Source organism: Phaseolus vulgaris, chromosome 4 (genome assembly GCF_000499845.2).
Source record: "Phaseolus vulgaris cultivar G19833 chromosome 4, P. vulgaris v2.0, whole genome shotgun sequence".
Classification (NCBI taxonomy): domain Eukaryota; kingdom Viridiplantae; phylum Streptophyta; class Magnoliopsida; order Fabales; family Fabaceae; genus Phaseolus; species Phaseolus vulgaris.
The window spans coordinates 43,294,456-43,320,534 of record NC_023756.2 but is presented as its reverse complement, the minus strand read 5'-3'; the positions used below and the strand labels follow the sequence as shown (position 1 = coordinate 43,320,534).

At 33.4% G+C, this 26,079-nt stretch overlaps 2 protein-coding genes and 1 long non-coding RNA gene across 4 annotated transcripts; 1 reads left to right on the top strand and 2 right to left on the bottom strand.

Annotated features, from left to right (window-relative positions):
- Nucleotides 1-14,594: 14,594 nt before the first annotated feature.
- LOC137837789 (uncharacterized oxidoreductase At4g09670-like) lies at nucleotides 14,595-18,190 on the bottom strand. Its single transcript, XM_068646919.1, has 2 exons — nucleotides 17,723-18,190; nucleotides 14,595-15,370 (listed from the first exon to the last, which is right to left on the bottom strand). Exons 1-2 carry the CDS (start codon nucleotides 18,188-18,190, stop codon nucleotides 14,741-14,743), a joined length of 1,098 nt encoding a protein of 365 aa, XP_068503020.1. The 3' UTR covers nucleotides 14,595-14,740.
- Nucleotides 17,858-24,815, top strand: LOC137837790 (uncharacterized). Its single transcript, XR_011085517.1, has 2 exons — nucleotides 17,858-17,998; nucleotides 24,207-24,815. It is a non-coding gene; the product is annotated as an uncharacterized lncRNA (long non-coding RNA).
- Nucleotides 19,360-23,790, bottom strand: LOC137837788 (disease resistance protein RML1A-like). Of its 2 annotated transcripts, none has more exons than XM_068646917.1 (6): nucleotides 23,142-23,790; nucleotides 21,923-23,033; nucleotides 21,489-21,764; nucleotides 20,736-21,389; nucleotides 20,000-20,648; nucleotides 19,360-19,916 (listed from the first exon to the last, which is right to left on the bottom strand). In XM_068646917.1, the coding sequence occupies exons 1-6, from the start codon at nucleotides 23,636-23,638 to the stop codon at nucleotides 19,513-19,515; spliced, it is 3,591 nt and encodes a 1,196-aa protein (XP_068503018.1). In that variant the 5' UTR covers nucleotides 23,639-23,790; the 3' UTR covers nucleotides 19,360-19,512. The 2 variants fall into 2 exon arrangements, with proteins under 2 accessions (XP_068503018.1, XP_068503019.1); XM_068646918.1 differs by having other exon boundaries at nucleotides 21,923-23,028; nucleotides 23,142-23,459.
- Nucleotides 24,816-26,079: the final 1,264 nt, after the last annotated feature.

The window sequence follows — 26,079 nt, the reverse complement described above, 5'->3', positions numbered from 1 at the left end:
AACAAAAAAATATAGGGCTTTGGGCCGTAATGGAAAGATGGAGGCTCAAATAGCAGAGGGAGGGCCCGGTGCTGCAGCCCAACTAGGAGAAGAAGCGGAGGGGTCTGTGGGTAGGCCCGGTGGAGAGGAGCCCGGTCAGTGCAACGATCAAGGTCTCACCTGCACGCGGAGAGGAAGCTCTGTAGGAGGACAACGAGTACCATTACATATACCAACCGTTGACGACAGAAATTCAGGGGATTGGGTATCGCAATGTGGGGTGTCGTCATGGCCAGAAGAGATCACTAGGGTGGAGTACACGACTGCAGGTGACGAAGACAGTGGAGAAGTCGGACTGAGACCCTCAGGTGCGTCAATCTTTATCATTCCTGTAGGAGAGGAGGGGGTGAAGGAGAGAAGTAAATCCAATTCTCCACCACGTAGGAGGAAGAAGAAAGGCCTTGCTGATTTGGGAGAACCTTATTCCCACCCAAGGCGATCGGCAAGGTTGAGTCGTAGGTATGCACAGGTGGCCACTCCGGCTAGCAATAGGTATGAAATATCCTTAGCATCAATCTCTGATAAGGATATAAATAATTGTAACTCCCGGCTGAATCATATGTGTGAAATAGAAGAACCACCCAATCTGTGGGAAGTCGGAAAAAAGTGCGGATTGTTCTGCAAAAAAGATGAAGATGAGGTCATCAAAGAATATGGTAGTCTGGAAGAAAGAGATTTGGAGGTTGTGAACCAGTGTAAGGAGGGTTTTGTGAAAGGTATCCCATGATTATAGTGAACTTAAATATTAGAGGAATGGGGGGCAGTACTAAAGCTAGATACTTGAGACATCTTATAGCTAGGGAGGGAGCGGATTTTGTATGTATTCAAGAAACGAAAGCAAATGAGTTATCAGATACTAAATGTTACTCTCTATGGGGGGATAACAACATTGGATGGTTACATTATGGAGGAGATAACGGAAGAGGAAGCCTTCTGTCGATGTGGTCTAAAGAAGTGATTAGGTACTCTGGCCATTTGATGGGAAAGGGGTATATAGTTATTTTTGGCTGCTACATCAAATCTAATATGGATTGTGCAGTGGTGAATATCTACTCCAGTTGCAACCTGGCTGACAAGCAGTCTCTCTGGGCGGAGTTATCTAACATCAAAGTCACATCACAAATCAAGGTGTGGTGCTTATGTGGTGATTTTAATGCCATAAGAAGTCGTAGCGAACGGAAAGGAAGTGCGGGCATGAGAATTCTCTCAAACGACCATTCAAGAGAGATCAAGGGGTTCAATACCTTTATTGATGACAATCTTCTGTTGGATATCCCCTTAGTGGGGGAAAAGTTCACTTGGTTCAACGCGAATGGCTCTGCAAAGAGTAGATTAGACAGAATTCTTGTCTCTGGGGAGTGGATGGATAAATGGCCCATGTGCAAGCAGTATGTTCAAAATAGAGAAGTGTCAGACCACTGTGCAATAGTGATGAAGTCGTTGGATAAAGACTGGGGTCCGAAGCCATTCCGTACCATTGACGCATGGTTTATGGAGAGGGGCTTTTGTGAAATGGTGAAAGAGAAGTGAAATTCCTACCCAGTTCAGGGGAGTGCCTTTGTAAAGTTTAAAGAAAAACTGAAGTGTCTAAAGGGTGACCTAAAGGTATGGAATAAGGATGTGTTCGGTGATATCAATACAAGTAAGAAGAGAACTCTACAGGAAATTGAGGTTTTTGACTGTCAAGACTGTTCTGGAATCCTTACAGAGGCTGATAGGTTGAAAAGGAGTGTGTTGGTAACTCGCCTAAGGGAACTTGATAAGAAGTTGGACTCTTTAGCGTGCCAAAAATCCAGAGTAAGCTGGCTCAAGTATGGTGATTCTTGTACCAGATTCTACCATTCCACTCTGAGATGGAGAAGACTTAGAAATGAAGTTAAAGGAGTGGAGGTAAGGGGACAATGGTGTGAGGAACCTTGTACGGTGCGTCTAAAAGCAAAGAAGCTGTTTGAGGCTAGGTTCAAGGCAACGAAAGACCTCGGAGTAAGGCTTGATGGGGTTGAGTTTAAGTCTCTCTCGTCAGAGGCCAGTCTGAGTTTGATAGCTGTTTTCACAGAAAAGGAAATAAGAGATGCTGTGTGGCAGTGTGAAGGCACGAAGAGTCCAGGGCCGGATGGGTTCAATTTTAACTTCCTTAAGAAAAACTGGGAAGTTATGAAAGATGAAGTTGTGGCAGCCATGATTCTGTTTCACGAAACTGGATGTATTCCGAAGGGCTGTAACGCTTCCTTTATTGCTCTAGTACCCAAAGTCAGGGATCCTGCTAAGCTTGAGCAGTACAGACCAATATCCCTAGTGGGCGCTTTGTATAAGATCATCGCAAAGGTGTTGGCGGAAAGGATTAATAATGCTCTCCCTCATGTTATTGATGAAAGCCAATCGGCATTTCTCAAGGGAAGAGGAATCCTAGATAGCATACTTATGGCTAATGAGGTGGTAGAGGACTTGAGGAGAGGTGGGAGGAGTGGTCTTTGCTTAAAAGTGGACTTTGAGAAAGCATATGACTCAGTTAGATGGGACTTCCTCTATGATATGCTACAAAGGATGGGCTTTCACAATAGGTGGATCTTGTGGATTAGGGGGTGTATGGAGAGCGCATCGGTATCAGTTCTGGTAAATGGAAGCCCAACGGAAGAGTTTATACCATCTAGAGGGTTGCGTCAGGGTGATCCATTAGCACCTTTTCTCTTTCTGGTGGTAGCAGAAGGCCTTACGGGGCTAGCAAGGGAAGCTGTAAAGGCCAACCTTTTAACTGGCCTGAAGATAGGAAGAAAGGGGACCCTTATGAGCCTTCTACAGTTTGCAGATGACACCTTATTCTTCTGTGAGGACTCCTTCATCAATGTGGTGACTCTGAAGGCTATTTTGAGGGGATTTGAGCTAGCTTCAGGGCTAAAATCAACTTCCTCAAATCAAAGCTCACAGATCTTAATGTCCTTGATAAAGACATTGAATGCTACACCAAGACTCTAAATTGCTCTACAATGAAAACACCGTTTAACTACTTGGGTATTGAGGTGGGGGGTAATCCAAGGAAGAAAAAGTTTTGGGAGCCTGTCATGAATAAACTGAAGTCTAGACTTAGTGTATGGAAAGGGAGATTCCTATCTATGGCAGGCGGAGTATGTTTGGTGAAATCTGTCATCACTGTTGTACCGCTCTATTACCTCTCTCTGTTTAAAGCACCGGAGTCGGTATGCAAAAGCATCATCAACATTCAAAGGAGGTTCTTGTGGGGATGGGGAAAGGATAATAAGTCGATATCATGGATAAGCTGGAAAAACATTTGTAAACCGCGGGAGGAAGGAGGTTTAGGCATTCGTGACATTCGGAAGTTCAATATAACACTTTTAGCTAAGTGGAAGTGGAGATGTATATTGAACGAGAAAGGGAAATGGAAAGAGTGTTTGGAGTCAAAGTATGGTACGGAACAAGATGGAAACCACACCCCACTGAACCATCAATCTTGGTGGTGGAGAGATCTAGTGAAGGTCTGCCGGCAGGGAGGGGGAGAGGGGTGGTTTAAAAAAGAGGTTAGCTGGAAAGTAGGGAAAGGAGATAAAGCAAGATTCTGGGAGGATGTATGGACTGGGAATGCCAGCCTTAAGGCTTTGTTTCCTAGACTATTCTCTCTGTCACTACATCAGGGCCAGACGGTGGGAGAGGTTGGGATGTGGGAGAAGTCAGTGTGGCAGTGGAAGTTAAGGTGGAGACGTAACAGATTTGAGTGGGAGGTCCCCCTTGAAACCGAGTTTGGTATGCTTATCTTCAGGGTCACTATTAAAAAGGATGAACAGGATAAGCAAGTATGGAGGAGGGACGAATCAGGGAGCTTTACAGTGAAGTCTGCATATAAATGCCTTGAAGAGCCCGAAGGAGGTACACAAATCTCGCCTTCTGGCTGTCTTTGGAAGACAAAAGCGTTTCCTAATGTGCTGATCACTGCGTGGAGAGTGCTTTTGGGTAGACTACCAACAAGGGAGTGTTTGAGCAAGAGAGGGGTGATGGTGAACACCACAGAATGTGCCCTTTGCCATATTAAGGAGGAATCGTGTCAGCACCTCTTTGTAGAATGTAAGTATGCAGTACGGGTGTGGGACTTATGCTTTAGATGGGTTGGTATATGGTCTGTCCAACACAATAATCTTATGACCAATTTTGAAGGTTTTTCCCTCCCCCAACACTCCTATAAACAAAACCTGGTCTGGAAAGATGTGTGGGCAACTGTAGTCCGATGTCTATGGGAACATAGAAACTCAATTATCTTTAACCAAAGAGTTGTAGATGCAGAAGAAGTTTTTCTCAATGCCCAACTTAAATCGTGGTTATGGTTGAAACACAAGGAAAATGATTTTTTTTACTCCTATGCAGAATGGGTTATGAACCCGCTGACCTGCATTTGCAGTATCAAATAACAAGGGGAGGCATGTAGCAGGCTAGACTGGCTAATGGTGGTGCTGCTGGAAAGAAGGAGGATAAGGACTGGGTAATAGCCATTCTGGTTGGAATAAGGAAGTGGCATGGGTACAGTAGGTCCCTGGTGAAAGTGGCAAATCTGGAGTGGATGGTGCTACAGTCGGTGGTCGTCAAAGGTATGCAAAGGTCAACACGATCACCGGTCGATGAAGCGATGTTCTTCATAGGTCAACATGATCGCCGATCGGTGAAGCGGCATTATCCATATGTGTGTAGTCGGTGGTCGCCGAAGTTATACAAGATCAACATGATCGTCGGTCGACGAAACGGCGATCTCCATGCGTGCGTGGTCGGTGGTCGTCGAAGTTAAGCAAAGCTCAACATGATCGCCGGTCGGTGAAACGGCGATATCCATAGGTCAACATGATCGCCGATCGATGAAGCGACGTTCTCCATGTGTGTGTAGTCGGTGGTCGCCGAAGTTATATGAAACGGCGTTCTCCATATGTGTGTAGTCGGTGGTCGCCGAAGTTATTCAAGGTCAACAGGATCGCCGGTCGATGAAACGGCGATCTCCATGCGTGCGTAGTCGGTGGTCGCCGAAGTTATGCAAAGGTCAACATGATCGCCGGTCGATGAAACGACGATCTCCATGCGTGCGTAGTCGGTGGTCGTCGAAGTTATGTAAAGGTCAACATGATCGCCGGTCGAGGAAGCAGCGTTCTCTATATGGGTGTAGTCGGTGGTCGCCGAAGGCAACGTGCATGGGTAACTCGTCGCGTGGCGAGGTGAATGTAGATGGCCTCGGTTCTGGGTGTTTTGGTAAAGTTGAATGTTGTTTGAGGTAACATGTTGGCTAGATTTTTGGGTATGGTTTTTCTCACTTTAAGGTTGCTCTGCCCCAACCATAAAGGAGAGTCTTTTTTGTGGATGATATAGGAAGTCCACTTCTAGTTTCTGTATATGGGTTGGGATACCCCTGAAGTATCCCTTAATTTTATTTATTCATTACTTATCAAAAAAATACACTTAACTCCATTACAAAATAATTAATTAATGACAATGTTTTGAATCATTATTATTGACTTTATAAACTGTACTAAAGTGAAGAAAATATAATGTTGTGCAAAATCAGTGATATTGAAAGTAGACAGGCCAAGAGCAATGTTTTTGTAGCTTTATAAAACGTGGTCAACAATTGCAGCGTCAGGTTTTTGCGGCAAATACTCTTGCCCTAATTATGATTTTCTCTAACTTTATTATTAATAATCTACTTTTGCAATAAAGTTTCCTAATACCATAACATTTTACATAATAATCTTTATTTTATGTTCAAAGACACTGAAACGTTCACACTGCTTAGAATTATATCTCCTACTACTTATATTTTACTAATAATTTAGTTTTCAATGGATTAACACTACAAGAAAATCATGAAATAGAAACTAATTTTAGAGATAAAAAATAATTAAATGTTATAGTGATTAAATAGAAATCATTTTAGGGACTAAATAAAATTTTTGTTTCTAAATTAATTTTTATTATTGTTAAATGATTTTTTAATTTGATATTTAATTAGCAACAAAGGTTTTTGCTACCAAATTTAGAATCTAAATAATTGGTAGTTAAAACCTTGGTAGTTAATTAGATACCAATTTAGAAACTATTTAATAATAATAGAAACTAATTTAGAAATTATTTTTTTTTAGTTTCTAAACTGGTCTCTGATTTAGTTACTATTATAACTAATTATTTTGTTCTCTAAAAATTGATTTCTATTTGATGATTTTCTTGTAGTGTAATTAGATATTAGAAGTAATGAAACGGATCATACTTAACAAATTCACCACTAATTATAGGTAAATAGAATAGGATATTAACTCACCAACTCCTTTTTAATTTTTTTTATTATATTATAAAATATTAAAAATGATTTATTAAGATTTAAAATACTACACAATTATAATTGAGCAATTTAAATGTAAAAATAATAATGTAACTAGTAACATTAACTTTTTGGGATATATCGATATGAACGACTTTTGCATAATTATTATAAAAATAGTAAAAATAATTATTTGTTATTGTAACTAAATTAAAGACTAATTTAGAGATTAATATTTTTTTTATATTAGTTTCTGTTATTATTAAATAATTTTTAAATTGGTATCTAATTAGCTACTAAGGTTTTAACTACCAATTTTTTAGATTATAAAATTGATAGCAAAAATATTGATAGCTAATTAGATACCAATTTTAAAATTATTTAACAATAATAAAAACTAATTTAAAAATTAATAATTTTTTTAGTATTTAAAATAATATCTAATTTAATCATTATAACAATTAATTATTTGTTATCTCTAAAATTGATTTTTATTTCATAAGATATATACTACATAACATTTGTGATTCAGAAATAATATATACAAACTTATTTTATGCTGTGGTAATCTTTTTGTTCAGTTTATGGAATGTAACAAAATAGACATAAGTGTCTCAAATATAATCACGAGAAAACAACTTTTGAATAAAAAGTATAAGATTTAACATCACCTCAAAGATCAATTCTTTCTAATGTTTTTGTTGTCTACTGATTACTGTGACTATCCTTTTGACCTTTTCTGCATGCTTAGGATGAAACCATGATCGATTGCACAAGATTTGAAATGGCCACTTAGAAAGTTGAAACAAGAATCACCTCATCCACATCAACATCGATTGATAAACACTTGCAATTAACATGTTTCTACATGGAAATGAAAATCTAGATTTGAGAGAAAAATCATCAAGAAATGGTTAAGATAGATGCATGGAACATTATAGTACACGAGCCTAGGTTTTTGAAAAATTGACAATGTTTGATGATGGGTATCGATGATGAATAAGAAAAAAGTGAATACATGATGGGGTGTTGTGGGGCTTGTGTCCCCTCTTTTGTCCTTATGGTTCCATCTTTGCTTTATGACAAATTGCTTTCATGCTTTTGATAGTGCTTGGAAAAGCCTGAGATGGTATATCATACCTTACTCTAACATTAACATAGGACCATAAGTCACATGATACCTTTCGCAACTAGAAAATATGTTAGCCCATATGTTTTGTTTCTTTTCCACAACATGTTTCAGAAAAGTTTTATAGATTTTATTTTAGGGTATCATAGCAAAAATGTATTTTTAAGAAAATTACTTTTACAGCTTTGTTTGTTTTTTCTTTTCTTTTTTCTAAAAGTATCTGTGGGAAAACTTGTCTAAGCATGTTCTTACATTTCTTTCTCACAATGATTTTATTTCCACAAATATTCAGAAAAAAAATTACAAAAAGTTTTTATGTTAGGCATTACTATGCAACTTGACATCTCAGTTAGGCTGACACCTCAAGTAGCAACAATCATATGTCATCACATGAAAAAAGTATTATTAAAAAAAAAGAAAAAAAGAAAGAAAATACAAAAATATGGAAGGACTAGACCAAAATTCATATGTTAACAAAAATGATACATAGGAAAACTATACATATTCATAAAGAATTCTAAGAACAGACCAGATGAAAGTCTATTATATCAATGAAATGATTCTCTATGAATAAATCATAAATTAGCCAATTTATCAGCACACGCATTCCCTTCACGAAAAATATGAGTAACCATAAACCTGATAAATAGTAGTAAACGCAGCACAAACCAAGACATAATCACATTCAAGCCAGACATTAGTAAGTCTCATCTTTTAAGCTTCCTCCATAGCATGTATGACTCCATAAAACTCAGCAAGCAAAGCAGTCTGAACTTCAAGAAACGTTAAAAAAAGCACCAATAAATTCTCTAATACTTCCACAAAAAATACCTTCACAAGTAGTCAGACCAAGATACCATAATATTTTTTTCAAAAATGAACTTAGTTTATCATGATGTGGGAAACTAATATTTTATACTAAACTATTTTATAGTTTATACAAATTGTAGTTAAATGAACAATACCAATGATTTTTATGATTATTTCAACATAAAAGTTATATTTTTAATATTCAAATTAATTCCTTTATCATGTAGAGATAATGTAAAATAAAATCCCATTTATGATTTGAAAAAGTGAATCTAGAAAGTACTTCACTCACAAAGTTCTTTTTATACAGAACAAAAGTTAACAAAATGAAAGAGAGACACGGTTTTGTAAATTTAATCTTCTAATTAATTTTTATACTAAAATCGATACAGCGTAGCAAAATATTTTAAAAATTTATCAGCTATAAAAATAAAAAAAATATTCACCAATATTGTTTTAATATTATAAAATTGTGTCTCTTAAATGTATCATTTATTTTAAACAATCGAGAATGCAAAACTTTCCTTAATTTTAATAAAAAAAGTTTCACTATTTTTATTTCTTTCATCTTCAAGGAATATCAACCCGTGGAATATGGGATTAATCTTCTTCAATGATTTGGAAAAACATAAAAAAGGTGGAGATCTCCTTTTAACTTAAGTTTTATGAAATCTCAAGTCTTTTTGTAACCTTTTTTTCATTTTACGTTATAATAAATAATATTTATAAATTATTTAAATTTTATTTTAAAAAGTTAAAGTATAATTGAAAAAATATCAATATATTTTAACTTTAAAATTAGCAGTCAAACAAAAAAACAAAACTTTTACCTACATGTAAAATCTATAGATGAAGTACTTCTTTTAATTCTTACTCCCTCTGTCCACAATAATTACAATTTAAAGTTTTTCACATAAAACAACCATAAATATATCATTTATTTTAAAACAAATTTAGCATCTCATTGAATCAATAAATGAAAATTTTAACTAGAAAATGGAAACTATTCATGTGAGCCCAAATCAGAAAGAAAATTAATTATTGAGTAGTGAAAAGCATTACTAAATTTGATTTTTCTTCAAAATTTAAAAGTGTAATGAATTGAATTATATTTCATAGTTTTAAGAGTAGATGTTATGGTAGAGTAGTTTTTTTTTAGATTATGTTGGTTTGTTTGATTTAGAAGCTTGTCTCTTAAATGAAATCTAGTTATGTCTTCTAATATAAAAGTTGAAACATCTTTGAAATATTTTTTTTTCTGATAAAAAAAACTTCATGGTTTAAGACTATATTGCTTTTAAAATCCAAGTTAACATTTATAATATTTTTTTTCTACTTACCTTATTTATAATTAAATTTTATAAAGTGTTACATTAAATATGGAGTATTTTAGTTTATAAATATGATAATTAATGTTTTTTTATTTATCCTGAACTAAAATTTTGAAATGGAAAGAGTATTCACCAATCTTTCTCTTCCTTTTTATATTTTTTTAAAATTATTTTACATGAACACTATTTTACAAGATGACGAAATATAACAAACAAAATTTGTTTGTAATAAAATAATTACATTTTAGAAGCTTTTCAATGGAAGCAAACCTATATGAGTTGTTTAATACATTAGTAATTTATAATTATATTATATTGTATTATAATTAAATAAATTGCAAATAATTTTAAAAAGAAAAATTATTATTTCAAATAATAAAATAATGTTTCTTTATTTATAATTATGCAAGGAAATTTAGAAATGTTATGTGAGACTACTTAAATAAAAGAGTTGTTTTAAACCATTCAAAAGTAACTCTAATTTCAACGTGAATATTCTGTTCTACTTGATTTTTTTTTCCTTTTCGTTCAATATAATAAATCCATACATAAATGGATTATAAATTATTATAAAATTATTGAAATTATAAAGAGAAAAAAATATCTGCAACTTAAAGATAGATAAAAAAAAACAATACTAATTTTTGCCTCAAAATAATATTACTTTTAAGATTTAGGAGTCTGTAGCTTGTAAAATTAAAAAAAAATAACAATAAATTTAGTTTGTTATAAATGATTTTTTTGTCTTGACCGAATAAATGTACAACAAGAAGACATGGAACATTAAGAGCGTATCTAAACTAAATGTATGATAAAAGGACATAAAAAAAAAAACATTCGAATGTATAATAAAGACATGGAAAACAATCTGAGCGTATCTTATGTTATAAATGTGTAATAGGAGACATGAAAAAACATTCTGAGAGTATTAAGTGTAATAAAAAGATATGCAAAATTCTGAATGTATGATGTTTGTATTAGTGTGAAAACACTTCATTGAAAACATATGCCCTTTTCACAGTGCATCCTCTGCTTTCGGTGATTTTGTTCGGTTTGGAAAATGTAACCAACCAACAAATGCGATTGACAATGGGATGACATCTCAAACCTAATTTTGATTGGCGACTCAGACTGTTTCTTCGGTTCACCACGTGGTTAGGCTCATGCACCTATCATGTCAAAGTTATTCAATTTTATCTCATTTTATAAGACTTTTTGTAACTTATAATAATATAATAATAATAATAAAAATATTATTATTATTTGTTTTTTCCACCCCTCAAATACATCATGATTTCACATTTAGCAGTTTCAGCACTTTTAAATCTTATTTGACAACCTGTGGTGCTAAGTCCATAATCATAATTAATATGTAAAAATATATTCAAGAATAAATAGTTGATTCTAACAACAAATTATTGCTTTATATTAAGTATTATATATCTCTTATTAAACCTGCTAACCTGCACAGTTTTTTTGGTTATTCATCATTTTGTTCTATTTTGAAATAGAATGCTAACAACCAAAGACTAAATTTATATGAAAAAATTAAAAGTAAAATAATATATCTAAACTCTTTAAAATAAGAAAGAAATAAATCTAACAATTAAGAAATACTAGAATAAAATTATCATAATTTTAAAATAATAATAAGTATTCTTAAAAATAAAAAGTATCATTACTTAAAAAATTTCAATTTTTATCTCTATTAAGTTATTTTTAATTAAATTAAATAGAAACAAAATTAAAAATAATTTTTAAACTGATTTTAAGAAAAATAATTTAACTCCTTTATATAATAAGAATTAGCAGTTCAAAAAATAAAAGTCACACGATGTGGAACTTCAAATCAACATAAAGTGTAAATTCGGTTTCTTCTTTGAAAATGTATAATTATCCAGTTAATAAATACCTGGATCAAGTGTTCATCACGATCTAACTCTAGTCCAAAATGGGTGCTTGCATTAAAGGTTATAAATAATTTTGAATAAAAATATGTTGTAAATTCAAATTTAATAAAAAAATAATTTATTAGGATGTGATTTGTATTTTTAATTTATGTTGACAAAATGAAGTATCCAAAAAGTATCTATATTTGATGTTGCTACTATTATATAAATTTAGTGAACCAAAAAAAAAAGAATTTACTAAACAACCAGTTGACGAAAATAATTGTTTTAAAACCAAGTAATTAGGAAAAAATATTTATATTTTTTACAACTACCAAATTAAAAGTGCATCCAAATTATTGTTTTATTAACTTTTCCATAAAAATGGTTTTATTAGTTTTTATACATAAATAAAATGGTTTTAATTAATTTTTACACAATCAACTTAAAATTAATTTTAATTAATTTTTTTATAACTAAATTAAAATTACATCTAATAGTTTTAATTATATGTTTCATCACTCTACGGTAGCTAAATTGACCGTACATGTGCATGGGTCATCTGCGTATTCCTTTCTAGGTAGTTTCTTCCTGCACCACTATATTTTTCTTCCCGCACTCCCATAATTTTGTAAATTTTGAAACTGATTCCCACAATTTTGGGATCTGTGAGTGTGCTACGGATTCATTAATCCGGAAGTGAATCATGTTTCATTCCAGATGAGGGGGTGTTCTGGAAGCAAAGTTTGCATAAATTATTGATTTTCGGATTGCTGAATCTAGAAGCCTAATTTCTATTACGGATTGGTGGATCCAAAATGATTTTTTTCAATTATGGATTTCTGAATCTGGAATGCATATTTTGAATTACAGATTGGCGGATCCGGAATGGTTTTTTCAATTATGGATGTTTTGCCTTTTTTATTATTATTATTTTGGATTAACACTATCATTCATGTGTTAAAATAGATGACTTTAAACTAGAGGGGGATGAATTGTTTAAAGAGGATTTTCGTAAACTTTTAAAACAAGAATGAATTTATCTCAGGAAACAATTGATTCAAAAATTCAGTTCGCCAAAACAATAAGCAAAAGCTGCAGTACCAGAAAAACAATCGGTTGTTTATACCAGCAAACAACAAATAAACTGAATTTAAAGAGTTAGAGATAGAGAGATTGTACACAATTGTTTATACTGGTTCACTCCAAACCCAGAGCTACATCCAGTCTTCTCAGAAACCCTGAGGAAATCCACTAAGCAACCACACCTTGATCACTTACACAACAACCAAGAGAATGACCTTGAACACCTCAAAAAACACACTCTCCTTGGCCAACACACCAACACTAAGATTGCTGATCTTGAACCCCTCAAGAACGCACAACCAATCTCAGCAAACACAGAAACGAAACTTGTTCAACAGAGTACAAGGATTACACTTGTTACAGAAGATAATCTGAAATCAATACAAGCAGAATCCTATTCCATACACTTTGATCAATCACAAACTCTTAGCAATCTCAGCTCTTTGAAAAACTCAAAAGCTCTTAGCAAAAACTTGTCAAAGTTTAATTGTTAAATTTGTTTTTCTGAATATATTCAAAGATGTAGTTTGTTATCAAATCTTAACAAACTCTTAAATTGCATTTAAAGATTGGTCAAAACATTTAATGACTGGAGCGTAAGCAGTTAAAACATTTAAAGCTCAGTCAAACAAAAAACAGTTTTTCTGTTATGGTCTCAAAACAAACAAACAATTGGTTGTTTCCTCGAATCAATCGGTTGTTTTGGTACTTAACAGTTCAACCATTTAAAAACAATTTTCAATCTTTTTCTCAAAACACCTAAGTACAAACAATCGGTTGTTTCGACAAAACAATCGGTTGTTTTAACTTAGTTTGAAAACATTTTACTTTCACAAAGATTGAGAATGCTAATGCTTTAGATTTAATCAAAGGGTGGATTACAACATATAAACTACCCCATAACTAAGCTAAACCAGCACAACAACACCAAGCACAATAGAGGCTTCAACATCCTTCAAAGGATTTAGATTCTTCAAAGCTTGAACACCACTTGGTTCAACATCATGTACTACCGGAAGCACCAATCCAGGAGATTACCGAATGCACCAATCCGAAAATTTACTGGAAGTGTCAATCCGAAAATTTACCGGATTTCATAATTCGGAATACAAAAAAAAATTAAATGTACAGTTTATATAGGGATAGTTTTGTCTTTGCGCAACTTTTTGGGGGTGCAGGAAGAAAAATGTAGGGGTGCAGGAAGAAACTGCCTCCTTTCTATGACTGTCAAGCCCAAGGCATAGAGGCTGGACCCAAATATTAAGATATTTCTTTCTGGACCACATATATTCTTTTCACACCCTATAAATGTTAAAATATTTATTTTGTCCTTGTTATAGTAAAACATGATTGGAAAGTGTTCTTGCGTCAACAATTTGGAGAGTTTGTTTCTACATAAACATCAACACAACTTCTAATGCTAAAATCACTTAAAGTTTACTCAAAGTCATTTTGAAACTTTATTCCATATTGTATAATTCCAAAGTAACTTTTAGTAAAAAGAAATTCGCATATATTTATATTTTCAATTCCAATGATGTGACCAAACCTCTAACTATATTAGACTTGTAAAATTATTAAAAATTAAAAAAAAATAAGTGGACAAATTTTGGTGTTCACAATTATTAATTAATTAATTAAATAAAAAGTAATATACTAGAAGTAACTCTCTACTAGTAAATTCGATATATGTATATATATTTTAACAAGTGAATCGCCATACAATAAAGGCAATTGTGTATGAAAATGCATAATAGTTTTATCTATATTATCTTGGGAAACTATTTATTAGTATTGATATGGCACTAGTAATTTTATTTCTTCTAAATATTATTAGTATTATTATCAGTTATATAAAAGCCATGAATTGCCCATAATTAACATTATTAATTTCAGCAAAACACAGTAGTTTCAATTTGCTAAACATTGATTCCCTTATTTACTTATATATATATATATATATATATATATATATATATATATAAACAGGTGTAGTTATCTAACTTATTCTAAGTAAAAATGGAATCAGATTAAACAACACCATCATAAATAATTAGTGATTGGTAAGAAATATTAATGAAGGTTATTTAACTCCTTTTTTACTTAGATACATTAGACAGATGCTGCAAGAAAATTTCTATATATGGTCCATTTCTTAACTCACAATTTGAACAGTTTGGTAACCTTTGTGGATGGACTCTTTCACTGCATCCAACACAAGTTGAGTCTTTCTGCTAAAAACTGGCCAACTCTTCTGAGGCTTCATTTCACATCCCTTAACCTTTTGGACCAAATCAGCAAACTCCTTAACCATCCAAACTTCTTGAGAAAACTCTGTCTCTACAACATGCTCATTTGGCTTAGGACACCACATTCCTGGTTCAATCTTCCCATAATCCAACTCTGAGGCCTCCAAAAAGGTGGCATACCCCAAGTTCTCTTCAAATGGAAGGGCAAAATCATGGAGTCGAAGACACCCTTTTGTTCCCAAAAGAGTTACATCAAAGGTTACGTAGGATAAGAAGGAACAGTGAAAGGTGGCAGATCTTCCATCTTCCCAGTGCATAGAAGAGCCACAAGAGATGATTACACCTTCTTCATTGAGAATGGCTCCTGGGAATGCAAGCACTGATTTTGGAAGCTCATAGTCCACAGCCCACAAGATGGCTCTGATGCAATACCAACCTGTGTCTCCTAAGGCACCAAGACCATCTAAATCTGCCTTCACACGAATGTTGCTTTTCAGAAATTCAGGACCAGGGTTGTATGTGAGACAAGTGTGTATCTGATGAACAACAACACATGCAAAACATAGTAATCAACAACTGAAATATAAGTACAATAACAGTGAATGGCTTTCTCAAGAGTTCTCAAACATGTTTCGGGCCACATATAATGGCCCAATATGATAAAGTTAGTTAAATAGTCGTTAAAAATAGTCATTAATTAAGACAAATTCTTCCAGCACATCCATGTCTTTAGAATGCAACTCTACATTTTTTTTTAAAATTTCAACAACACTCTTCTAACCTCTTCTAACTAGTAGAAAGTGTGGTGTTTTAGTTAATTTTGAAGTGGTGATAGTTGATTATGTGGTTGTTTGTGGTGACTGATAGTAAACATTGGTGGTTGAAGTAAACTTTATGGTCACAAAATCTAGAATAAAACTAGCGGATTGTAAAAATGAAGTACAAAACTAAAAAAAATTATCTTCGCACTGGAAAATGTCAGATTCTTAGAATTTTCTCGTCAATCCTCTTACACACGTTGAAACGATGTAACTGTCTTTTAAAATGCTGAAAATAATAAAAATGATGCAACTGGAGGAAAAGTTATGAAACTAGAAGAGAGTTATGGGAGTGTGCACGTATAGTTGGAGTTATTTAAAAATGTGAAGTTGTGTTTTATTTATAATTATTTAAATTTTAAAATAAATTAAAATAAATTTTTTACCATTAATGGCGCTCAAGGAAAAAATATGAAGATAGAGGAAGAATTTTTCTTATTTAATATTTATAATAAAGCTTCAAATTGCATAAAAACCCTAACAAGGTAAACAAAGGTACCTATCAATACTAGAGATAGAGAAAAATGAAGATAAATTATAGAAGTCAACAAACCTATTATAGATATAAGAAAAAATTGTATTTTTTTACCTGTAATAGTTTTCCTTTCTCCCTTTTTCTTTTAATGAGTTTAGTTTAAAAATATCCGCAATTTTGATGTAATTTTTAATTTAGCATATATTAATCTTGTAAGTCAACGATTGAATAGTGTCAGTATTAATAATTAATGGTAACATTACAGTTATGATTAGTCTGATGTTAGGCTCAAGGACCTTGAAAGGATTTATCTTTAGTAAACTAAAGATTAAATTAAAATTATGAGTTTTAGAAAATTAGGAATTAAAATCAACAAAAAAAAAGTGGAAGACCAAAATTTGCTATTATAAGACAAAAAATAACTGAACCTAAATATAATTCAGAGCAATAATATTACGATCCACGTAATTGAGTTTTTCTAAATGAGATAAAAAAAGATTGCATTGCGTTATTTATTAGGCATAAAAAGTGTAAGATAATTTGTTTATGTATGATTATTGAAGCTCCAAACCAATGAGATTAACTAAATGAACTTCAATAATTAAATGAGTGGTTAGTTTAACTTTTCTTAAGATAGTTACTTATTTTATTAGTTTTTTTTTTAAAATAGTTTTAGTAAGATTTTTTTTTTCAAAATGTAACCAAAATATGATTGAAAACAAGAACAGATATAGAAAAAAATAAAATTAACCACGTGTGTGGTGTAACATAAAATATCAGATAATTAATTTCTTGACCCATATAAATCTCATAATATTTAATCTTTTGGATCTTCCAATCATGTTTTCTAACCAAAACTACCTTTGCTAGCAAGAGAAAAGCTATTTTATTTAACAAAATGTGAAAGTGTTGTCACGTGTAAAATTATGGAAGAAATAGTTAAATATTTAGCATTCTTATCGATCTACTAAAGCTCAAGAACATTGTGTCGAGTAAAGTGGTGTCAAAGTTTTAACACCAAAAGACAAGTTTAATTAATTAATTAATTAGTTAATTAATTAATATATACCTATAGTTACTAGATTTATCTTTCGCTTTACTTCGAGCATCACAATTTAGTGTAGTTGTGTTTCTCGTAGAAATCTAGCTAGACAAAAGACAAACATCATGTAAAACTTTAGAATAATAAATAAAATATGCGAAAGAAGAGGAAACAAAGTATTCACTATTTTAAAATGTAAATAAGTAGATAAGAACAACACAATCATTTTAGTTTTACTTCAAATAAATAAAAAGAAGATAAAAGAGATTTTAAATATGATATATATATATATATAATATTTGTTATAACATATAAGGAAGATATAACATAATTTGATATCCTAAATTTTATGAGTGTCAAGTGGACTTTAAATCAAAATTTAATTTATAAAATCGACTTTTGAGATCGAGATTAAAATTTAATTTAAAGATTCTAATCTCTGGTCGTGAGATATTAACAACTAGTAATATTTTGTTGCAAACTTTAATAATATATTTAAATTAATTAATATATATATATATAAATATATATAAATTGATTAATATGAACATACCCATTTGAGTTGACCAAAACGTTGAGCATCAGAGAGAGCCTCCTTCATTTGAGCCGTTCGAGGGTGGTGCATCCACATGGTGCCATCCATGAACTGCACCCCATGAGCCTCACAAGCCTCAAGAATCCGGTCAAGCTCCGCCACGCTCATCGCCGCCGGCTTCTCCAGCAGTACATGCTTCCGCCTCTCCGCCGCCCTCACCGCCCATGTCACGTGCAAACCGGTCGGAAGAGGGATGTACACTGCATCCACCTCATCATCTTCCAACACACTCTCGTAAGTTCCATAAATCTTAACTGTCTTAGGTAGATTGTGTTCGGTTGCGAAGGTTTTTGCCTTTTCCACCGAACGACTACCTAGGGCATGGAGCTTTGCATTTGCTGCTTTGTTTATGGCTTTGCATAGCTTGATGGAGATGTTGGCACAGCCAAGAATGCCAAAACGCACTGCATTTTCATCATCACCCATATTTCTGACACTACAAAGTTGGGGATTATAGTGATTAGCGTGTAGTGATTAGAGATAAACGCTATTTAAGAAGTATTTAGGAAGTTTTGGTTGCATATGGTTTTAAAATATCATTAATTTAGCATTATAAGTGCAGGTGGTTGGATCCCAAGACGTTATTAAATGTAGCTTATTGACCTATAAAATTATCACACATTTTTCTTTTGATAGACATCACATTTTTTAGCTTTAAAAGAGTTTCCATGTCTCCAGGACATAGAAAAGGAATCACTACCTTAATTATTTTATTTATATTTCCAATAGAATTGAGCCTTCTTTTGATTAGTTGTCTTTTGTGGATTATTATTCAAATTAAAGGCCAATTATTGTAATAAATTAGTGATTCTTGATTTGGTGGAGATTAAGAAACATGACCACAGTTGACCTTCAAAATTTATTTTCTCACGAGTTGTTTAGAGGGAAAAGCTTCTAGAAGGAATAATTTGTCCACTTACAAAATGGATGTATTTATTTGACTCTAATGATACATTAAATCTATAGTTTTTTTTTTGAATTCTTTGTTTTCCCACTAAACAAAAATGAGGTACATATCATTATGAGAAAATCACATTCTTTTATTTTAAACCTCGTGTTTTTCCTCATATAAGACATACTCTAAATGATTTTTCAGCTTTTTTGTAAAATTCTTTTTTTTTTATAGGCAAGAGAATTGTATTGGTTGGACAAAGTACCAGTTTTCATTTGATATTGATTTGAGTAAAACAGCTTTATTAGCTTTGTACATACATAGTAAACCTTGGATTATTTAGTGTATATGTTCGACGGTGGTGGCTTCAATACATAGTTTATTCACTAAATGGTGAATTGGAGAAACAGAGTGCAAAGTGGAAGGTAGGTGGAAGGAAGATGAACAAAAATTGGACGAAGGTGTGAAAGAAATCGTTTATGTTTACAAAAAGAGTGTACCCTTTTAAAAAAATAGTACTAATTAGGAGTTTTAAGTTCAGGAAGTTATGAACGACTTCGATACTAATGAAATGTTATCGAAAGGTTTATCTTTTATTGTGCTAATCACTAGTAAAAAAATCCATACTTTCCCATTTTCAACACACCCAAACTTCTCAATTAAAATTGAGAATGTATTGAAAACAAAAGATCACTCAAATGTGTGTCATCATGCATGTACCATAGTTATTATACTGAGATGCATCCAAGCTCAGATGAAACCATAAAAATAGTAGAATCTGCAAATGACACCTAATGCAACTACACTAAATTGGAAATAATGTTATTATCCATTACATGCTAGGTGCATAGAAATTCTATTTTAATTGCTGTAGCTCTGAGTCTGCAGAGATTATAGCTTTAATGGCAGATATGTTAGCTTTAATGGAAGAGTGGTTAGCTTCAATGGCAGAGATGTCGGCTTTAATACCACTCAGTTTCTCTCCTAAATCTTCTTTCATTTTCCTAATCCTAGTTAGCCTTTGGTCTATTTGATTTTGCAAGACCATAGTACTTCTGAACTGGTTCTGAGTTTCCAAACCTGCTTCTGCTTCATCAACTTTACGTGACTGGGATTCTGTGGACTCAATTTCCCTACTCTGAGCAGTGAACTCACTTGAAACTTCTGATATCAGTGCTGACATTTCCTTTTGGGCCTTGCCATTTTGCATCTCCGCAACACTTGGAGCCAAAATTGGTTGATCATCCAGAAACTCTCCATCTGAACCAAAGTATAATATCGATAGAAGCAGAAGTAATTTGATCAAGAAGTGAGAGAGGAAGGACAAAGGACATTTTTTTTACCTTGGTTATTGGAGTCAACAGTGTATGAATGTTGTTCCCCAACAGCAGATTCTAATGGGGTTGTGGGGTTGAATAAAGATGGGGATCGTTGCTGCTGTTGTTGTAAATCAGGTGCCTCACCTAGCAACACAAGTTTATTTTCCATAGTACTTGCTTTATTGGGAGCATAAGGATCTTCGAACCGAACATCCTCCACTCTACTAAATGTTCGATTTACATAAACTCCGGTCTTTTTTATTTTTCCCAATCTACTTGGATCTTTTTCTGATTCTATCCTCAATAATATTTTCCCAGGAATCCACTCATTCGTCAGAAGCGCTCTCTGAATATCCGAGTGCAATGGATGTTGAAAATCATTTTGACGGTTGAGTATAATTATGTGACTATCCTCAGGTGTCCAGCTTATATTACCACAACGGAAACAAGAAACACACATATAAATATCATTTAGTTTAACATAGAAATTAAAGCTGGCAGCAAAAGGAGGCTTCACATTATCCCAGACTCCAATAATAGCACACACAGCGAGAGAGGGCAATTCTTTACGAAACCAAAAACTTAGAGAGTTTCCCCTGCTAGAGTGGTCAAACAATTTTGGGATTTCCCAACCTGGAAGAACAAAGATTCTTATTGCAGCAGAATGAATGGCCTGTGAAACGGGTCATGTGCATGGTGAGTTTGGAAAAAAAAAGACAAAGCTAGTTTATAGTCACTCAAAGAGGATAGACCCACCCACCTGTCTGAGTTTTAATGTCAACAAAGAATTGGCTTTAACAGGAGAGTTTACTGCTGTGAACTCATTTATGCTCAATGGAAGTCCTCTAATTTCTTGAAGCTTCTTGCAGTTGGTCACGTACAGAAATTTCAAGGTGTGACATTCTTCAATGCAGGCAGGAAGAATTGTAATGTCTAAGTCTCGTAGATACAATCCTGTCAAATTAGGAAACAACATATGCAGCTTTTGAAAGAAATAGGGTGATTCATTAATTTCAAGCAAATTGCATTTCCCCAGGGACAACATTTGAAGACCCTCGAGATTTTGCATTGAAAGTGGCAGATTTTTTATGGCAGTTCCTACCAAGTCAACGTATTTTAGTTTTTGCATTGGTGCCGATACTTCAGGAAACATAACTAGACTGCTGCAGTCCCGGAGGCACAGATGCTCCAAAGATATTAAATTTATGCGACTTGGACCAATCGTGAGCTTGGTACATCCTTCAGCACAAAACTTTTGAAGATTAAGTAAAGATCCAACTGATTCATGAATCTCAATCAGATTTGTGCATTCAGCAACCCTAAGTTCTGTCAAGTTAGGGAAACCAGACATGTCAGGTATTCGTCTAATATTCTTACAACCTTTCAGAATCAATTGTCTCAAAACCTTTGAATTCTGCAAAATAACAAGTCTACAGTTATTAGTGATGCTTTTTGGATGATTCGAGTTTTCAACCAAAAGCTAAATCAATTTCACATCATTAATTGTACATGCCTCTAGTGGTTTGTCCCATCCAAAGTAACTGTGTGACAAGTTGAGTATGACAAGATTCTTCAAATGAAAATTGGACGGTAAAGAAGTTGCAGGATATCCCCACCATTCCAGTACTCTCAAAGTGTTTGGCAGAGCAGTAGGGCTTCTAAGAAAGCCAACTTCCTCTTTTATAAGAATCATCCGTAGGTTTTTCATTTTTCCAAACAACTTTTGATTGCATTGCATTTCTTGGTATTCTGGCATGTCCAACATCATCACTTCAACTTTATCATTTTCCTTTTAGGCCAAAAGCACAAAATGAACCATAATAATTAGAAGAACTAACAAATGTAAATGTTTTGTTGGTTCTTACTAGCAAGATGTAAGAATCATCAAATGTGTACAGATTCAACTCATGATGTGATAAAAGAAATGTAAAGGCAGAAGTAACGTACCATGTTTTTCTCCAATACGCAAACAATGTCCTCGTAAAGCCACAACCTGTTCCTTTTGTGGGGAAGAGTTGATTGTTGTCTAACTATTTCCTTTCCCATAGACTGAATCATGTCGTGCATTGTCACAGTTTCATGTCGACATCCACGAATTTTAATGAGAGATTTTTGTTCCAGCACTCTAATACCAAATTTTGAAGGAAAACCTCTTGCCTCAAGCATATTTGTAACGTATTCAAGAGAAAATCCTGTGAAGAAGCAAGCCATGTCAAGAAATATTTCTTTCTCAAAAGCATCCAAACTATCATAGCTAACTCTAAGAACTTCCTGAACATCTCTATTTGGAATTCTTTCATAAGCTTCTAACGCAGATTCCCATTCATCCAAGGTTTTACCAAACAAGTTTGAGCCAATTGTTTCCAAAGCAAGTGGAAGGCCGTTGGCATAATACATTGCACGCTTTGTGACTTCCTTGTAACATGGATAAACTTCTTTGTTCTTGAAAGCATTCCACTTCAACAATTCAAGGGCTTCAATATCGTTTATTTCTTCAACCTTGTACTGTTTTTCAACTCCATGAACATCTAACAAATGTTTATCCCTTGTTGTTATAATGATGATGCTACCAGGGCCAAACCAATCAAGTCCTCCAGCAGTTGCAAGCAATTGTTCCTTTTTGCTAATATCATCAAGCACAAGAAGGACCTTTTTCCGACTTAGTCTTTGTTGTAGTATTGGAATTCCTCGATGAACATCTCCCAACTTCATACTTTTCTCTCCCACCAACTCAGATAGCATTGTCTCTTGGATATGCACCAGGCCATCCTTACTTGACTTTTCCCTGACATTAGCAAGAAAGTGTGAAGATTCAAATTGATGTGCTATCAAGTTGTGTATCGCTCTTGAAAGAGTTGATTTTCCTATTCCACCCATGCCATGAATCCCAAGCATGGTCACTTTGTTATCAAACTCACCACTACCCATGAGTTTTTCTATCTGTTGCATCTGAACTTTCAAACCAACAGGATAATCAGCAATATGCAAGGGAGGTCGATTAAGCTTAGTCGAGATCACTTCTGTGATCTTTCTCATCATCTCAGACTCATACTCTTCACTGCCATTCATAAAAGGGAAATCAAATTAGTGTCACATATAATTTGGCACATCAAAAGGGACTATTGCTATATACTGATAATGTGTAACAAAGATGAGTTAGAGTTACCCAGTTTTGAAATGCAAACCAGACAAATCAGCAGCATGACGCAAAGCCAACCTCCATTGTTGAACCTTCTCATTGTCATCTTTGAATCTTTCACCTTCATGCTTTGCAAATGCTTCTCGGAAACTCCCTCTTTGATGTCGCACGTGTGATGGATCTACGCCATAAAACACTGGCAAAATCCACATGTTCTGTTTCGTGTGACACTCAATGATTTGGAGAAGTTCATCCAAACAAAATCTTGAGGAAGCATAGTTTTTGGAGAAAACAATGATGGATATCCTGGATTCTTGGATTGCCCTGCGAAGAGAAGGTGTGATCTCTTCTCCTTTTCTGAGAGCTTCATCATCGATGAAGGTAAAGATTCCCCTTTGACTCAAAGCACTGTACAGATTACCAGTGAAACCAAAACGGGTATCTTCACCACGAAAACTAAGAAAAACATCATAACTGTATTTTGATATAAAAGAAGAAGAAGAAGGTGCTTGTTTTTGAGCCATAATAAGGAAACTTGCCAAATGCTTTGGTTTTTGTTTCAAGCCTTCAAACGATCATATAAGGGTTGCTTTTAAAAGTCAAAGTCATTCCAAAATTTGTTCTTTTTAAATTTTTCCTTCAACTTGATAAACTGAACCATCATTTTCCGTTCTCTGTTTTCTTCCCTCTTCGTTTCTCTTATTTTAGCTTTTCTTCCACCAATGTCAACTGCTATGTCGTAACCTTTTTTTTTATTTAATTCCCTTTGATGCATACATTTAAGGGAAAAAACAAAAATTTCACACCAGAACGCGGTAATGATTTTTTAAATATAAAACAACATTGAAAAGAAACATAAAAAATAATGAATATAAGAGGACTATTCCTCTTAATCACTTTTTGTTGTTCATATTTACTTTTAGATTTTAAATTTATATTAACATTTGTTTTATTAGTTTATTTTGCTTATTTTGCATTTTTCCTGAACATTTAGTTATTTTTATGATTGACTGACCATTTGTTTTGGAAATTTTTTTTCTTCATTATTTTTAAAACTAACATATCAATTGTGGTATTTTGTTTCTTTTGCAGACCACGTTTTTGGTATTTTGTTGGATCTTCTTCTCTTTGAATGCTGTCAATATCCTTCATTATGACCCAATGAATTTTTTTGTTTAGTTTTTTTTGGCTCGTTCTCATATAGGCTGCTTCTTCCTGCACCTCCATACCTTCTTCTCTCACCGCCATAAATTTTCGAATTTCCAAAAATGCCCCTCTGTAATATTCCGGATTACATAATCCGAAAGTTATTTTTCAAATTTGTAATTAACTTCTGGATTATATAATCCGGAAGTCTTTTTTCATATGCATGATTACTTTCTGAATTACATAATCTGGAAGTCTTTTTTAACTTCTGGATTATATAATCCGGAAGTCTTTTTTCAAATGCGTTTCCAGATTACATAATCCGGAAGTTATTCTATGGGGGTGGCACAAGAAGAATAAAAATGTATTTTCATATTGTGTATGGAGGTGCCAGAAGAAGATATGGAGGTATAGGAAGAAACAGTCTCTCATATATCATTGAAGGGCCCAGTTTGGAAGTAAGAACATGTCCCATAATCTTTAAAGACTGTTTCTTCCTGCACCTCCATATGTTCTTCTCTCACTTCCATACCAAATATGAAAAATACCTTTTCATCTTTTTTGTGCCACCCTCATAGAGTAGCTTCCGGATTATGTAATCCAGACACGCATTTGAAAAAATACTTATGGATTACATAATCAAAAGTTAAAAGAGACTTCCGGATTATGTCTAGAAACTAATCATACATCTGAAAAAAGACTTCCGGATTATGTTATTTGAAAGCTAATTACGAATTTGAAAAAAGATTTATCGATTACGTAATCCAAAAACTAATCATGCATATGAAAAAAGACTTTCAAATTATGTAATCTATAAGCTAATTATGAATTTGAAAAAAGACTTCTAGAGTATGTAATCGTGAATATTACAGAGGGACATTTTTATAAATATGAAAATTTTTGGAGGTGAAAGAAGAATATATAGAGGTGCAGGAAGAAACAGCCTCTTTAAAGATCACCTAAATTGAGACGGGTGTTTCTCCTGCACCTAACAAATGGCTTCCTGCACCACATATTTTTTTAAAAGACCATTTTACCCTTTTTTAAAAATGACTTTCAAATTATTTTTTCTAGAATATTTACAGAATATATTTTATGAATTCTAGATTTTCCATTTCAGAAATTAAAAAAAAAAAGTATTTCAGAAAGGATATTTGGGAATGGTTTTTTGCCTTCTGGATTTTCTATTGTGGAAACACACTTTGCTTATGAAACTCCTATCCCGAAAACATCTTTTGCTTATGAACTCCTATTCCAGAATCACACAAAATTATTAAAGATAATTTTGGTATTTCAGAGAATGTAGGGATGCAAGAAGAAAAATATAGGGTGCAGAAAGAAATACCCAATTGAGACTCTATTTAACATTGAAGTAGGCTAATTCATTCTTTACCAGATCAATTGTGATCTGCAACCAACATTTCCTAAACTGTTCTTGTCACTTTTTTCAGATTTCTGCATCCGAAATGAGAAAAAAGACTTTTTGATCTTAGTGTCCAAAGACACTTGTGTGTGTCCAAATAAGAAATAAGACAGAGGATAGTTATATCCAAAAGACATATATCAGTTCTACATTTACATATCTAGAATTATTTTATTTTATTTGTATTGCGATATATCTATAGATATATAGACAAAATAAATATTTCCTGTTGGGCTGATGACAATTGATTTGTTACAAATTAGCCTTGAAGTATGAGGAATTGGCAGCCCCAAAGCCGTGAGAGAATTCGCACTATAAACCTAAACCGAACCTCTTTCTTCCATTCAACTCACTAATTTTTCAGTTGGATTTTCTATGTTCCAGAAACTGATGAAT

Bases quoted from the DNA above. Each gene is read 5' to 3' on its own strand.
- LOC137837789 (XM_068646919.1), bottom strand. From the start codon at position 18,190: ATGGGTGATGATGAAAATGCAGTGCGTTTTGGCATTCTTGGCTGTGCC. The intron at 15,371-17,722 runs GTATGTTCATAT...GTTGTTCATCAG, and splicing joins GTTTTGGTCAACTCAAATGG to ATACACACTTGTCTCACATA.
- LOC137837788 (XM_068646917.1), bottom strand. From the start codon at position 23,638: ATGGCTCAAAAACAAGCACCTTCTTCTTCTTCTTTTATATCAAAATAC. The intron at 23,034-23,141 runs GTAACTCTAACT...TATGAATGGCAG, and splicing joins GGTTTGCATTTCAAAACTGG to TGAAGAGTATGAGTCTGAGA. The intron at 20,649-20,735 runs GTGGGTGGGTCT...CCCGTTTCACAG, and splicing joins TGACATTAAAACTCAGACAG to GCCATTCATTCTGCTGCAAT.